This window comes from Hippoglossus hippoglossus, chromosome 6, assembly GCF_009819705.1.
Source record: "Hippoglossus hippoglossus isolate fHipHip1 chromosome 6, fHipHip1.pri, whole genome shotgun sequence".
Taxonomy (NCBI): Eukaryota; Metazoa; Chordata; class Actinopteri; order Pleuronectiformes; family Pleuronectidae; genus Hippoglossus; species Hippoglossus hippoglossus.
In genome coordinates, this window is record NC_047156.1 from 10186854 (window position 1) to 10203732 (window position 16879).

The following is a 16879-nucleotide window of genomic DNA, read 5'->3' on the forward strand; positions in this document are numbered from 1 at the left end:
CATTATGTTCCTATTACGTAACAGCAGAAGATGGTTGGAGACTCTTATTTTTTTTCTTTTTAATCCATCAGGCTCCATCTGCCTTTGACATCAATCATGATGGAACAGGTCAGAAGAAAACATAGGACAACAACACTGTAAATCTCAGGATAATACATTTACATTGCATGTGGTGGGAATCTATATATATATATTTAAAAAAAAAAAAAAGATAACTAGAAATAAATGCAAGAAACGTACTCTCCCATCACACAGTCACGGTTTGAAAACGTTTGTAGTTCACACATTATTTTTGACACAATTTTTTTTGGACACTTCTTCCCTCAAGTTTCCGCTGAGGACGACACGAACTCAACCGTCGTTTTGTTCAGAGCAGCTCGCTCTTCAAGATTCTGTGCAAACATTCAATGCATATCCATACAGTAAACATTTTTTATATATATATGTATTATTTTTTTTATATATATATATATATCTATATAACATGACTTTCCGCAAGTTATGGCAGTACTGTCACACACACACACACATTTTGTCCTGGTGACAAAATTAGACACAAAAGACAAACTGCACTGCTTGTAACTTCTGATTATTATTTTTTTTAAGAATGCACAACACCTTCCACTTAATTACCTTTATTCAGTCACTGTACGTGTTAAATATCACGTTATTTACAAACTGATCTAAAAAGTCAAAATCTGCTGAAAAGTGACTTTCATTTCTTGTAAATGTAGATGCACTTAGTAATTAAAAACCTCAGCCCTGAAGAATTCAAAACACAATAATAAAAGGAGGCATCACTTGCATTTTGAAGTGATCAGACAAACACAAGAACAAAAGGGGCATCACTTGTTTCCTTTTAGGGAAACTAAAGATCAGGTGGGCTTTAAGTAAAAACTATGGGAACTTTGGATGAGACTGAATGATCAGTGGATCAGATGAAAAAAAATAAAATCCATACATCATGCCTTAGCACCAATATTACAGAGGAACAAATCTCCCTGCGTTAGGTCCAGTACTGATCTCTGTGCATGCTCCAAGGCCACTAAAACGTTCTCAAAAGAAACATTGCATACCTCATAAACAACTGGACGCTGTGTGCAAAACCCATCAAAAAGAAATTAATACATCACCAACATTAAAAGCTTTATTTTTCTCCCCCCCCCCTCTCGTCCATTGAAAACTGAAAGTGTAACTAGGTTCTGATCTTTGATGTGTGTCAAAGGTCAGGCCTGGGTCCCCCTCTCACACAGAAGACCCAGCCCCCGTCGACACAGTCAAATGTACCTGCAACCTCATCCTGACTGCACGGACAGATCCACAGCTCTGAGCTGAAGAAACATTTGGACAACAGCTGCGTTTATTTGGTTAGAAAAAGTGATGATCGGCCTCCAGCAGCTGTTTTTTTAAACTAGTGACTGGGTTCCAACCTGATACTCGGGGAACACAGACTGAAATACAAAACAAGCATCTACACGGCTCTGCGTCTTACACACTGAACTCGGCTTCTCTCTGATCCCCTCTAGATGTAGCAGCTTCCCAGATCTCCCAGGACACAAAGTGCTTCCCTGCCCCATATGAGGAATAAATTCCATCCCCTTTTAAACTTTAAAGCTTTGTGAAAGGAATCCAAGGGGTAAAAGACTGAGACAGAAGTGGGTGAGGTAACTGTGCTTGATCTGGCGGTTCCTGTAGTGAGTGGAGCTGTCAAGGGAGAGGAAGGTTGGCAGTGTGCTCCAAGACTTTGTGCGGAAAGTTTGCTCCTGAAATCCTTTCTCTCCCAACGCACCTGTCCCAGACTCACAGGTGTGCAATGATATTTTTGCAAGTATCCTACTGGCAAAAATCAAATATGGTGTGTTCACAAGTGGAAAACGGGATGTGCTTAACTTCTGGAATGACGTTGTTGCCCGCCTGACATATGTTCGGCTGTCTAGGTTAGTCTTCCCACTGAGAGCCCACCATCTGCCATGGTCATCATTAATTGATCAGACCTCAGATTGCAATGGGTAATATGAGTGGGTGACATGATATTTGCTCAAAGTGGCACATTTATCCACCTTTTGATAAGACTGTGAACGCTCCTAATTTGATTTTTGCAGGCCTGACAGTACAGACACATGAGACAGGGAAGCACTCAGGGGTCATGGGATTTTGTTCCAGGGTGGACGAAGGGAACAAAGAGTTAGAGCTCAGTGGGTTTGTGATAATGCCCCCCATCTCTTCCTCTCTGTCTACCAGGAGCCTCATTGTGTGGAGGTAGGGGCACCTGGGCTCAGCTACAGGCTTTACAAAGACCACGAGTCACCCGGGTTGTGTCTGAGGTCAGAGTTGTCAGCACGACTCCTCCAGAGCATTGACAACCTGCTCCAGGATGTCGGGGCAGTAGTCTGCGATCTGCTGGAGGACAGAGTTGGCGTACTCCTGCAGGTCCCCGCTCTCCTTCTCACACACCTCCAGCTCGTGCTCCAACTGGACAAAAGAGAGCAAGAGTTAGCCCAATGAGAATTAGTGCATTTCAATACAACCAATCAGCAAAGTTCTGCATCCATCTAAATAATAATTCCACAAATCTGTCCGTCTGTATGTGGAATGCGTATCTTGAGATCCATTCCTCATATTGGCTTCACACACTTATCGTGTGTATTGTTGGGGTAAAAGGAAGTGCAGTGCTGAATTTGGTGGAATTTGGACACAAGATACATTCAATATTAATAAACAGGCGACCAGCGCTCTGTAGCAGCAGCAGCTGGGACTTATCAACTTTGAACATGACATTCTCCAGTTCGAGGTTCTGCCTTACTGAGTCCAGCTTCACTGAACTATGAATAAACAGGTGGAACGTTTTTTTGTGCAGCGGTGGTAGCACAGCTTCAAGGTTCTGTGGACTGAATTCGGCAGCAGGTCTTTACCTACAGCAGCAAAAAGAGCCAATAAAGCGAGAGCGAGAGTTTCTCCACTACCTGTTGGACACTCATCTTCTGGAGCTCCTCCTCCCAGTCATCGGGGTCGCTGTGATGGTAGTGAGAGGGGGGCGTGAGCTGGCTGAGGATGCTGGGGTCCCGGTCGTGGCAGAGGTCTGTCAGGTGGGCGATGTAGAGCTTGAGCTTACTGCGGTTCATGGACAGGGCTAGAAGAGGGGGTATCATCTGCAGGGGGTGGGGAAGGAGGTGAAGAGGAGCGACAGGTAAAGATCAGTAGAGTAGTAAAAAACATTTTTCTTCAGACAAACAAAAAGGAGACGTTTTGCTCTCATTTCAATGGTTGAACACGATGACAGAACCAAGCACAAGACACAAGTTGACAAAAGAAAGGTTTTTTTCATGGGACAAAAACAGAACATCGTCATCCACTTGCATGCTCATGAACTCATCACCACCAACAACAATCAACCTCCCTGGGTACATTAACAAATGTGTGCTTGTTATTTATATATGTACGGCTCAAGATGGGGTCTTACAAAAAGGGACTTACTCCCCCCACTGATTATGTCCAGATTAAACCCATTATCCAACACAACACCTGTTTGTGTGAGTCAAAATTCATCACTATTCATTAGTGTCAGAGCAGTTACATGCAAAGCTAAGATGCTTTCGTTTGAGACAAGTGAGCCAGGATCAAACTCATCTCATCCTCTTAGCCTGTGCATGCAAAAAACACACACCACTGATCCCACGAGCAACAAACGAACAGTGTGAAGTCACGGGGTGAGTGGTGAGAAACAACAGAGCAATGACGACAACGATCACCAACATTAAGAAGGAAGGACAAATGAATGGAAGACATGTGGACATGCCGCAACAGCAACAATGATGGAGGGTGTGACAGGTCTGGCTTTTCACACAAGCTCACCCTTTCTGAACAAAAATGCTGAGAGAGAGAGAGAGATAGAGGGGGAGGGCAAAAGGTCGGCTACGCCCAAATACCCTCCTCATCATCCTGTTAGCCACAGCGTAAGCCAATTGCAGCATTAGAAAAGAACATTTGGTTAGTGTGTTTAAAAACCAGGAATGTTAAAAAAAAAAAGGACAAAAGAAACATTTCATTTCAAAACAGTAGTTCTCTTCAGTAGGCAGATTTCAGTTTAACCGGCTTTACAACACACATGTTAATCAACAGTCAGCGGCAGAAATGGAAAAAATAAGCATTTGTTGATGAATTACGGACATGAGCCGGCTAACTGGTGGTTCGGTAAGCTACCTGATCTGGAGAGGGTTTGTGATTTGTGTGGTCAGGGACCGTCTTCAGATGGTCATCTTCATAGTTGTCTGCCATCAGCTTCATCCGGTTCTGAGTCTGTTAATTCAAAGACAGTGAGGATTAAAAAAAGAAGAGACTTCTTCTGACATGAAGACGAGAGGGAAGAAAGAGGATGGGGGGGGGGGGGGGGGGGGGGGGGGGGGGGGGGGGGGGGCATTTAAAGCCTGGTTATTTTAGCATGTTTTGACCCTGGTTTTGATCAATTTACAAAATTCACTCTAATTATGTTCATAGTTGTAGTTGTCTTTTATTATACTTCATACGGTTTATCTATGCTCAACATTAAGATACGGAAACAGACTGAGCCTCCTGTCCATACTCCGCGCTCATGGGGGGGGGGGGGGGGGGGGGGGGGGGATCTGATAAACAGATTCAGATCCTGAGAGCTTCAGACTTAATGAAATCTACATAACTTGTGAATATAAAATGATAACTATCGACAGATATTAGGGGGAAACGTAAGTTTTAAATCTGTGTGGAGCCTGTTTGATATGGAGCCATTGTTTTACTTTTCTGTGACTGGCTCATGGTTAGAGAGAGTATGGGGGGCGGGGGGGGTGTGGTCAGCAGGGAAAAGGGAAAAAGGAAAACTGGGAAAACATCTAGGAATTTCTGTAGAAAAAGTTCCCATTGGTACAGATAATCCTCTGGGGTTTTATGCCAAAGACATATTTAACTGGTATTTGGCATGTGATTTTGCAGGGGGCCAGGTGGTTACACAAACTATTGTTAGTAGAGTCACACTGGCAGCGAGAGTCTGTTCTTTCTAATACTTCCTCTAGCAGGACACTAAATCCCTGCACTCTGTCCTGAACTAATGAACATATCACACGTGAGACATGTAAGAAAGAGCATAAATGTCTTTGATCATGTTAAGGCTTGAACTGTCGTGATGTCTTAGTCATGTATCCCCTCCTCAGTGGACACGACACCATATTTACCTGCTGTTTGAGCTGTTGCACCAGTCTGTCCTTCTCCCGCTTCAGCAGGGCCACCTCGTCCTGCGTCTTCTTCTTCTTAGATGAGGACAACTCCAGGAGAGCGATGTTAGCGTCCTTTTCGCTGATAGCAGCCAACAGTGCCTCCTGCCTGTTAGGTGGGGGAGGAGGAGGAAACAATGTGGCATTTAACCACACAAGTAAATAGCCCAATTATCATTTATAATTCATTGCACAAAATCATCCTGCCAGCTGGAGAAGGCCAGAATCGGATGACATTTTACAAGATGACTGTAGCAATCAATATTATTCCAGTCTATTCCTGTGTGTGTGTGTTTGTCTTACTTCATCTCGAGCACCTCCTCCAGGTGTTTCCGGCGCTCAGCTCGCAGGGTTGTGAGGTGTGCCTCTTTCTCACACAGAGACTGCTGGGTGGAGGACAGTTTGGCTCTCATGGACTCCAGCTCCTGTTTCACCTTCTCCATGGCCCCCAGCAGCTCCTCCATCTAGGTACACACACACACACACACACACACACACACACACACACACACACACACACACACACACACACACACACACACACACACACACACACACACACACACACACACACACACACACACACACACACACACACACACACACACCAATTCAATCATGAAAAGAGTAGGAACGGATTATCTAAATCCTTCAGTGAAAGCGCAGGGCTTTTTACTTGAAGACTTTTAAATGATTTTCCAGATAAACCGCTCTAATAAGATGCAGGGGCGGAATTTGAGGGCTTTAAGAGAAAGTCTAGAGATCAACTATAACACAGGTAATACAGCACTTCATTTATTTACCTGCTATTTACTTAAAAAGTGAACACACTTCAATCTACAGATGGCTGAATGAGAGTGAATACTTCAATCATTCCAAATCGTCTAATTTACTGGATATTTAATGTTTGAACAAATTAAGCATGTTTTTATAAGCAAACAACGGGTAAACAAAATGACAATTTTTTTTTACATGAGCTGGAAACATCAGCAACACTTTGCAAAGACATGCAGTCCAACAACACTCAAACTAAAAAAAAAGGACCAAACTTCACAAACATGTTCATGGCAGGGCTGTTGTATGGGACTGCATGAATTGTAGAGGTGTTACTGCTGCTGTATCCACCCCATGTAAAGCAGTGTTGCTCACTGATGGAGGTCACACATACTGGGCTCATACCTTAGACCACTTAATGTGGGCGAGGTTCGACTCATGCATTTTGAGTGAGTGCTTCTGAGGGGCGGTGTGTAGCAGAGAGAAAACAAGAGAAAACGACAAGCAAAGATAAAAGAACTGAGAAAGAGGAGGAGGCCAGAAGGAGATGAGGGAGGTGAAGAAAGGGATGAGAAACACCACCATGACAGCAAAAGGTGTGGAGGAAAGAATCTCAATATCTGAAGGCGTTTGTTTTAGCTCTATATAGATGTGTTTAGATATGCATGTACTGCAAGATATGATCCTGTGGCTTGAATAATATTGCTCTGTCGTGATCCTGTGTGTTCGGGGGGGGGATTCGTGTACCTGTCTCTCCTGCAGCGACCTGGCAGACTCCTCCTGCGCAAGCACCATCTCTCGCTCAGCAGTAATCTGGACGCTCTCTCTCAGGGCCTCCTCCAGCTCCTCTATACGCTCCGATTTCTGACGCAGAGTGTCCTTCGGTGCGGGAGCGAAAATAGGTCACATTAAGGTTCGTCAGTGTGAGAGAAAATGCAAACGTTGCTGCAGGGTACGTACGGTCCCAACGAGCCACGCACAAGCTTTACCTTCACGTGCTGGGAGTTCTCAGACAGGTTGTCCTCCCTTTTTCTAGCCTCCTCCATGAGTCGAGCGTTCCTGCTTTTCTCCACCTGCTCCTTGTGCTTCAGAGAGGCCACCTTCTTCGTCTGGTCCTGCTTCTGCCTATAGGTGCACGATGGGATAAACAGGAGGAGTTATGTACATGTGCTAATCAAGTATAGACAAGTATATGTGAAGTTTATAACTGACAAAATAATGTGGGGGGGAAAAGGTGCAAATGAATCATGTTTTAAAGAGATGTGACTCTATGAAAAGCTGACAGTCACAATCGTAGCCATACAGATTTGCTTCGGCCAAATCTTTGACAGCCCTGCAAAGAGTGAATCCCAGATTTGACTCAGGGTGAAAGACAAGAGCAATAACAAAGCGAGAAAGGAAAAGTGAGCATGAGCAGGGGTAAGAAAAAAAGACAGAGTTCAATATGTCAGGACAAGGCAGCAACACAGACTATGGAGAAGCGAGAGGTGAGGGGGAGCAAATGGGAGAGAAATGTGAGAAGAAGACAGTCAAAAGAAGTCAGGGGGGAGAATGAGAAGAACAAATACTAACCTGGAGGCCAAACTGGTGGGGTGAGAGATTTCCGGTGTAAAGACAGGAAAGCAGTTAAGAGAAAAACAAACTCAGACTCAGAGCAAATATGGTGGGAAAAGGAGAGGACGAGGGGAAGATCAGTAAAAGGATCATTTAGGGTCTTTGACTCAATGTCACACAATTCACCACGTACGATGAGAAGACAACACTACATGAAATCTAGGAAGATTGCTGGAGCTGTAACTACCACTGTTAAAATATGCCATTCACCAGTTCAACTTTTAAAACAATACTACAAAAATTCCAAATGGTAATAAAATCCACCATTAGCAGTGCCAGGGGCAACGGTCTCCAGGACGACATGAAGTCACTGAAGGAAAATTTGCAGCAATTAAGAGCAACAGTGGTCACAAGTACGAGCTAACAGGGATGAAAACGCACGCCAGGGACCTCAGGTGCTGAACAAAACAAAACAAAAACTACACGTAAAAGACTCCATCATTAAAAACTTCTATGACACAGACACAACAAGATACAGACGATATTATTTCTGTGCTAACAAACAAGACTCGTGACACTGTCTACTTCAAATCCATGTTTCCACCCACCTCTCCAGCTCATTGATCTTTTTATCTTTGTCATTCTTCTCATTCTCCATTTCCCGGAGGATCTCCAGCAAGCGGTCCACCTCAGCCTGTGCCTTCCCAGAATCCTCTTTGTGGCGAGCCACTTCCTGCTCCAGGTTCTTAATGCGCTCAGCGACCTCAGTGTTAGCCTGAGCCTCCAGGGTTGCATTTTGAGCCTGACAAGAAGACAAGATGGTAGAAATCAGCTGTTGTCTCTTTCAGGGTTAGTGGACAGAGATGATTGTTCTATGTGATGTATCTTACTCTCTTGAGGTGGTTCTCCAGTTTGAGGCACTCCTCCCTCTTCTGCTCCATTGTGATCTCCAGGCTCTTGAGTTTTGAGTCCTTCTTCAGCCCAGAGGAAGCCAGGGATGATGCATGCTCCTTCAGGTCCAACAGTGAAGTCTTCATACACACAAACACAAAAACAGCACAAGTATAAAGTATCACAGATTTTCATCCTAAACTATGGGACTAAGGAGGCTGCAAACACATCGTATCTGACATCCATGACTCATCATACAAGTGTTTTCTTGTCTTAGTGAGAGTTTGTTTTCTTGAATCCATTTCTCACCTCTCTGTCTGACAGGTCTCCCTGCAGTAAACTCAGTCGCTCCTTCAACTCCTTCAGTTCCTTCTTGTTACAGTCAATCTCCTCTGTCTTCTCCCGGTCGTCTCTGTCTCGCTGGTCCTTTAGACGCTCAATGATGCGTTCCTGGGTAACAAACACACATGTTGTGTTCACAATTGCATTGCTACAAAAGTCTAATCTGCTAAGGCACCAGTCATGGAGTTTGTGCAGACATCAATTCACCTTTTCTGCGAGAGACTCCTCCAGCGTGGTGAGAGCAGTGTCAGTGTTGGAAGTGTCAGCTTGCAAAGACTTAACTCTCTCCTTCAGGCTGCTCATCTGCTTCTCCTTATCCCTCAGCTGCTCCTGCAGGTTCTCAATCTGCAGAACAAACAGAAGAAACCATCAGTCAAAATAAACATCATGACAGGAAACATACTGCGACATGATGGATGCATCTTTGTAGCCATTTCACACACGAGACTCAACAAAAGATCTTTTAAATGGCTCTTAGTCCAAATCACCTTCTTCTGCAGCACATTCACTTTGCGCTCCTTAACCTCCAGCATGTCTTTGAGGTCATGGATTTCTCCGTTGAGTGTGCCCTTCTCTTCAGACATTTCTTGTATCTGCTTGCTCTTCTTATTCAGAGTTGTCTCTTTTTCTTCCAGGCGCAGACGCAAGGCATCCACCTGAATCACAAGTTTAAAATAGAAGTGGGCATAAACACATTGTTACTTCTGTGCTTTTGTTTGTAGTATTATCAGCCATAAGTAGCACAAACTCGTCCCTTATTGTACAAAGTACTACATTTAAAGGGCACTTGCTATGTACCTATTCTTCTGGGTGTACAAAGCATTAAGACGTGTATATTTGCTCTACCTCTGTCTGTAAAATGGCAGCCCGCTGCTCCTTGGCAGTGAGAGACTCCTTGAGGACTTCAATGTGCTGCTTGCTATCTGAGAACTGGTTGGTGAGCGTCTCAAGCTTGGTCTGCAAACCAAGCAGCTCAGAGTCCTTCCTGGAGAGGTCCTGCTTCACCTGCTCCATCTGAAAGACAAAGAGCAGACATGTTTAGGTTTAAATGTGAGGTGAGATAGAATCACAGCAATCAGTTCAAACTAAATATCCTGTTGTCTCTGACCTTGTTTTTCATGAACTTGGTGTGGCTGCGGTAAACTTCCATCTGCTTCATCTCCTCCTGACGCTCCTCGCAGCTCAGAAGTCCATTGGATTTCAGCATCAGCATCTCCTCCTCCATGTCCCGCAGGTTCCGCTCCATTGAGTTGATCTTTGCATCCTGAGGTGGATGAAGAGGAGTCAACACACATAGCATGCACTTCTGTGACACACCACATACATCATTACACACAGCCCTCTATTCAATATCCCCCACCTTCATGTCGATGACAGTCTGCAGAGCCTTCGTTTTGGTGGACTCGGGAGTTCCCTCATACCGACGGTGCAGCTCCTGTTGGGTCAAATGAGGTTGTATGTTGCTTGTATGTTTAAACTACAGTATAGATGTGAGCTTTGTACCTATTACATCTCCCATGTTTGCACTAGACATTACCTCTCTTAGCACCGTGACCTCTCTCTCTCTCTGGTCCAGTAAACTCTCGAGGTGATGCCTGTGCATCTCAGCATCAGCCAGTCTCCTGGTCCGCTCCTGGTCCTCCTCTGATGCCTTGGCAGACGGACCTGACAAAGAAAACACGACAAACCTGGTAAACATGATGAAGTCACTAAAAAGACATTTATGTAGTTGGAAAATTAAGCCATTTTAAGTTGAGCATCATAAGTCATGTGATTAACTTACACAGACTGACATAAGAGCTGACTCCAAATAACAAAATTATTAATATATTTTTATTTCATATATTGTAGGATTTTATAGATATTTTCTGGGTTTTACTTTTATAGTGTACTGCTTGTTCCACTTTGTCAACTGTGACATTTTGACTATTTTGTGCCCCTAAGACCATAACATGCAATTGCTCTGAGAGACAGCCCTAAAATGTTCTAACCCTTAGAACCACGGTTGGGTTTGTGAAGCACACGTTGTGGTCAATTTGAAGAGGAAAGAAAAGAAACCCATATTTGGCCACCGGGGGAAATGGTTTGGATTGAGATGAGAGGGAAGAGGAAGCAGCAACAACACTTTGAAGCAACAGCCTGAGACCAAAATCTTTTGAGACCCAAAAATATTTGTGGAAGATATTTAAAGTCAACAGGAAAACCAACAGACTCTTATTTTTATACTTTTCAAAGAATCTGAATCTATTTGCCTACAGACGAAAACTTGTAAACCTGCTGCTGTGCTTCTCTCCTGAGGCTCAAAACTACCTTTGCTCTGCAGCATCTCCAGAAGCTTCTTGATGGATTCGTCTCGGGCTCCCAGGGTTTGCTTCTGTGTGTCAATCCTCAGCTCCATCTCCTCCAGGGTCTTTCTTAGGAGGAAGAGCTCTTTGGCCTGCCGCTCGTGCTCGGCCTGCAGCCGCCGGTAGTTCTCCTCTGTGGGTTCAGATGTCAGGGCCAGGTCCCGGCCGTGGCTGGAGGGATCTTGTTGAAACAGCTGGTTCAGGTCCCTTTGGATCCTCAGCTCATCCTGGAGAGCCTGGACAGTCATCTGGAGATGCTAAACACAAATAAGAGACACGTGCCTTTGTAATCATTCCTCTGTTTTACTCTTTGTTTGCCAGCCTTCATTACAAAATGATTCACGCAGACTTGGGTGAGATATAGAACTATACTGATGATATCACTTATGGAATGGATCCTGGTATAATATTGTGTTACATCCAGTTTAAAATCAGCCTCTAATCATGACTGAACATTTTGCAATGTCCTGACAGATGCACCCCCAACAGTCAGCGACAGTGTTACATTTCATGCCCAGACAAATACAAGTGGTGAAACACTATCAGCCCAGTATAGTATTGCATTGTTTGTGGCATCTGACGCCACGGACACTTGGCAGTGCTGCCTCGAGACAGTAACACAAGGCTGTGTTACACTCTGGTCTGAACCAGCTGTGACCGTTTTCAGATGACAGAACAAAGAGAGAAGTCAGTGTCTTCGTTTTCTCTCCTCCGGCCCCCTCCCCTTCCCTTTGTCATTCGCTCCTTCTACCAGCACACACTATTCATCCACCTTGCCTGCTCTCACCCCGTCTCTTCCCTCAAACACTCTCACCTCTCTCTAACCCTCCCTTTCTGTCAACCTCTTCATCCCCTGACTAAGGCTGACTCACTGCTGTGACTGCACCAATCACACACACACACACACACACACACACACACACACACACACACACACACACACACACACACACACACACACACACACACACACACACACACACACACACACACACACACACACACACACACACACACACACACACACACACACACACACACACACACACACACACACACTTCCCCTCCCATATTCTCGCTCTCTCTGCCTGAGGAGAGATAACAGTCGGGCGTTTGAAAGAGCACAAAGCATACGATGTGTGATGCACTAACTAAACAGTAAGTCACAGCTCGTGGTGACACAGTGCACACAAAACCAAACCTCTGCTATAAAAACCATCCAAACCACAGGACACACTGTAGGAAAGTTCCAATTAAGATGCTCAGTGTGTGACACATGCTTCCTTAGTCTTTATTCTCTTCATCGTACCATTATAATCTTATATCTGACGTCACCAATATGGTTTTTTGGTCGATAAATATAATTTGCATTTCACAACATCCTATGATAAATGTGGTTATTATTTATTAGCAAGACAACCGAGGACAATTCAGTGAGCATTTTACCTTTTTAGATGGAAAAAGGAAGGTGATAGCACTATCAAACGCTATAACCTATCACAGGAAATGGCATAGAAAAATTCTGTGTAGTAGAGATTTGGAAACGCTGTGCAAATATCAGTACAAAAAGCATAGAAATGCTTCAAAACTACACATAAACATAAACCTGCAGCTGTAGGCAGAGCCAGCTGGGCCGATGTTCAATGAGGCCATGCAGTTTAACTGAGGCTATAATTAATCAGATGCCTTTCAGTGTGCATGTGTGTGTGCGTGCATGTTTTCCACTGCATGGGAGGTGGAGACTTGATACACGAAAGCAGAAATCTTTAAATTACAGCACCCACTAATTTGCCCTGTGTAGTCGGACATTACTGGGAATTAGTCCTCAGTGTGATTCTGTGACTCAGCAGGAGTGAAAACAGCACATTACACAGGTCGGCCCCTCCATTAAGAATCACAAAGACGATTTCTCTTCATTACTGAAACTAAATTTAGGACGGTTCCCACAACATACTATAGGCTTTAAAAATAGATCTTGTGATTATTTTTATTGTGCGCATACAGGGTCTAAATGTGTATGTAAGGGGACACAGGCTGGTGGTGCTAGAATGTGTCTCAACACTTATAGATCCAGAGCCAAGGATGAGAAAAATGAGAGAAAGTTGACGCAGATGACATGACAGAAAATACAAAGGGTTCAAACATCCAGCGTTTTTGCATTTGAAATCAGAAATTAAAAAGGCCAGTTAGATGAATGGCACCACGTATTCAACTCTACAGGTCCAGAAGACTATTACTTCATTTTGACAGGTAATGAAAGGATGGGATTTTTTCACACATCTTTAAAAAAAAAGATGGACTGAAAGAGGAACTTTAAGAAAAGCCCATAATCTCATGAAAGCAATAAAAGCAGTCAACAACAAGTCACGCACACAGAGGGAGAGTTTTCTTCCATCTCAAGCCAGTTTGCCTTCAGCACCTGGTGCTTAGTTGTGGGTTTTGGTATCGATTTCCAATGAAAGACAAATACACAACAAGCATTTGCCTCATTTTTTTCCCTTTCTTTTTTAATGTAAAAAACAAATATCCCAAAAGTATATTTTAAACCACAAGAGAAGATAAAGTTGAATAGTCTTTACAAGGCACAAATCTAAAATATTACCTCAAAAGTGCTATTCGCAAGTGCTCTGTTATAACTGACAACATTCTTAAGTTGATTTCTTTTTTATTAAAGTCTTTAATCTACTACATATTTACCTTCTTTTAAATTAAGTTTTAAATCTCCAAATTTTTTTATCCTGTTCACCAAATCCAGCAATTTCTGAAACGTATAGAGATGATAATGCAGCCATTAGACTTATGGCCTCTTTCATCTATTAAGCATGAGCATATAGCTGCGTATAAGAGGATTAACTAGAGGTTCAGAAAAATGCCTAGAACCTATGCAGTGAGAGGAGAAAGAGGGAGAGCAACACACTTGCACTAAAGCTGACGCACTGTGTGAAATACATTTGACACAAGCAGATTGATGACTCTGTTCCAAGTTGAGGCAATCTATTAAACAAATAAAGGCGAACGCTCACCTGTGCTTCATCTTGAATCACGCGGTATTGTTCCTTCCAGACGGTGATCTTAGAAACCTCGTCTTTCCTGAGCGCTCGCTCCTTCTTCAGCTCCGGGCTCCAGAAGGTCTTGATAGAATTCATAGAGGAACTGAGCTTGCTCTCCTTGACTTCAACGTCCCGCCGCAGCATCTCATTCTCACGCAGAACCTGAGAGAGCGGGACAAAGGGTTAGCATGTGAAAATACTGAGTATACAAGTGTGCGGTGGGTCAAACCTCAGCATCTAAAATGTCCACGTCCTTAATGGAGAAATTTAGTGAATTACCTCTTTCAGTTGTGCCTGCAGGTCAAGTATGGTGTTGTCTCTGGCCTGCCTCAGAGAATGGGGCACGGTGGAGGCCATGTGGTGGTCCCCAAAAGCTAGAGCGTCACCTGCCATCATGCTTGCTGGCAACATAGCGTTGCCAGTCACTGAGGTGGAGATGTTGGGAGTGCTGGCAGCCACTACTCCACAGCTGTTGCCCCTTGACCCATACGTCACCCTCTGTCTCCCCATGGTCGTCATTGTCCCACCACTTTTTGGAATGTGCTCCCCTGTCATGGTAACCTCATTGTCACTCAGGTACATCGGGCCTGAGTTGGCGTACGCGGCGTTGAGGGACTGGATGTTCTCCATGGAGAGAGTCTTGCCTCCTGCTCCTCCAGGTCCCCCTCCGCTGCCTCCGGTGCTGTTGGTGCGGCGGTGTCCCATTCGAGGGGAGCGGGGGAGGCGAGGAGAACGGCTCGACCCCTGATTACCGGTACCACCTGCATCTCTTCCTCCACTATGGTTGGCATCCCCTCTGCCGACAGAGCGGGCGCTGCTGTACATCTTCAGCTGAACAGGAGAGCGGGGCTAAACGCTGAACTATGACCACGAGCGTTTGTTACGATCTCGCCGATTCTGTGGTTGAGACTTGAAACAATTGTGTGAGAATGTGGAGGTGACCCTGCTTCAACTGGAGATGGTCACGAGGAGGTTCATGATAAAACTGACTTCCCTCTTCCAATAGCAGCTGTCCAAGGCAACAGGTTAAGACACCAATCTGCAAAGAAAACAACACAGTAGTCCCCATTACATTTCACAGCAATAACAAAGCAGTCAATGTCAAATCTGAAGCCTTTCTCAAACATATTGGTGTCATCATGCAGTCTGGAGTTCACTGTGGGTCATGTGAGGCGTTTTCTCTCCACCACCAGCAAATGAGCAATATTACATTTCAGTCTTTGGTCCCATTTTTTTTATATCTAGCGTTAAAAAAAGCGATTAGGAATCCATGCTTTTCTTTCATGGCCTAAACCGGATTCCTTCCTGCTGTACAGACGGTTATGCAACTGTATATAAAGTCATGTCTAAGAACAATAATTCTTCTCAGATGGGATCCGTTAGCACAGACTGGACCAGATGTGCTTGGAGACCCAGATGTGGAGTCTGAGGTTTCTCCCAGTGGATCCAGTTGAATGCGTCGAGGCTGTTGCTCTACATGTTCCCTTCAGGTAGCTTTTGTGTTACGGACGTGTATGTGTCCAACAACATTTCCCACTATAGCCATTTAACTGGGCAGCCTGCTTGGCCTTGCTAGCGGCTAACACACCGGCTAACAGTAAAAATGCAGACATCCCCACCTTTAAACCCCCGTTATCCTCAAACCTCTGTCGTCTAAGCCTCACGCGGATGTAAACACATTTTCTCTGGAGAACTGAATCTTCCATCTGAGTCATTTTTCTTCCTGCTGACGCGGTGGATTAAAAAACTAGCCAGGGAGGCACAGGGGATCGTCCCCGGTGGACATTGTAAGAGGGACATGAAAAACCATTAAAACCACAGCTTGTGGAAATGAATGCAGACACACTCACAGCTACACAACCTGTGTATTAAACACAGGGTGAAGCTGTGGCACATTGAAGCCGATCTGAAGCGTGTTGCTCAATCCTATCGACAGCCTCTGCTCTGGAGACACCCAGAATCCGACCAGGTCCATTTTCCTCCTCTGCTCAGCGGCGTTTCGTGCTCAGCTCCGGGGTTTTCAAGACCGTGAGTCGGCTTCAGGTCAGAGCTACAACATAACGGTTAGCTTTAGCTTTAGCGACATATGGAGGCTAGCCCGTCCAGTTTGATATGTGTGTGTGTGTGTGTTTCCCCCCCCTCCTCGCTAACACAACAGCCACTGGAGGAAAGAAAAAAAACCGCTCCACGCACAACTACCTCTCTCGGTGTCGGGTGGAGCTCAGGCCGGTGCCGGCGGGGGATCCTCGGTGAAGCGGGTGGAGATCGGCTGCAGCAGCGGTCATTTTACGTTAATCGCGCCGTGGACGTGTATCAGATTTTACCATCTTCTCTCTCCAGCGGCTCAGCGCAGAGTCAGGACGCCTCGATGACGTCAAGCCTGCTGCGCGCGCTCACGACGGCCCTCCTCGCCACGCGTGAATTTTAAACGCGCGGTCACGAGGCTGTGTGGTGTGGAGGGACTGGACAGCAAGGGAGCGCGCCTGCGAGCATTTGCTCACAAATACACATATTTTTTTTTTTTGGGGGGGGGATTTTTATTCAGGTTTTAATTTCCTCCCCTGAAAATAGCAGTAAAATATTTTTAAATACTGGATACATTTGTCCCCAGCAGTGGAATACCACCAACTACCACCAGGGGGCAGAACTTGCCTGTAGGAAAATTACAACTCACGAAATGGTT

General features: G+C 44.8%; 1 protein-coding gene across 6 annotated transcripts; it reads right to left on the reverse strand.

Moving 5' to 3' along the window:
- Positions 1-1263: 1263 nt before the first annotated feature.
- LOC117762623 (ELKS/Rab6-interacting/CAST family member 1-like) lies at positions 1264-16596 on the reverse strand. 6 transcript variants are annotated; one of them, XM_034587064.1, is made up of 22 exons: positions 16396-16596; positions 14476-15235; positions 14170-14358; positions 11112-11403; positions 10339-10466; positions 10162-10236; positions 9910-10065; positions 9648-9815; positions 9290-9457; positions 9009-9146; positions 8769-8909; positions 8459-8599; positions 8177-8370; positions 7587-7598; positions 7004-7139; positions 6762-6893; positions 6420-6473; positions 5544-5704; positions 5202-5349; positions 4201-4296; positions 2964-3149; positions 1264-2472 (listed from the first exon to the last, which is right to left on the reverse strand). In XM_034587064.1, the coding sequence occupies exons 2-22, from the start codon at positions 15019-15021 to the stop codon at positions 2335-2337; spliced, it is 3399 nt and encodes a 1132-aa protein (XP_034442955.1). In that variant the 5' UTR covers positions 15022-15235; positions 16396-16596; the 3' UTR covers positions 1264-2334. The 6 variants fall into 6 exon arrangements, 4 of the variants coding, with proteins under 4 accessions (XP_034442955.1, XP_034442957.1, XP_034442958.1 ...); XR_004614025.1 differs by lacking the exon at positions 1264-2472 and adding an exon at positions 3853-3939 and having other exon boundaries at positions 3000-3149; XM_034587066.1 differs by lacking the exon at positions 7587-7598.
- Between the last annotated feature and the right edge of the window lie 283 nt (positions 16597-16879).

Bases quoted from the DNA above. Each gene is read 5' to 3' on its own strand.
- LOC117762623 (XM_034587064.1), bottom strand. From the start codon at position 15,021: ATGTACAGCAGCGCCCGCTCTGTCGGCAGAGGGGATGCCAACCATAGT. The intron at 11,404-14,169 runs GTGAGCGTTCGC...ATTTGTGTTTAG, and splicing joins TGATTCAAGATGAAGCACAG to CATCTCCAGATGACTGTCCA. The intron at 10,237-10,338 runs GTAATGTCTAGT...TTGACCCAACAG, and splicing joins AGGTCACGGTGCTAAGAGAG to GAGCTGCACCGTCGGTATGA.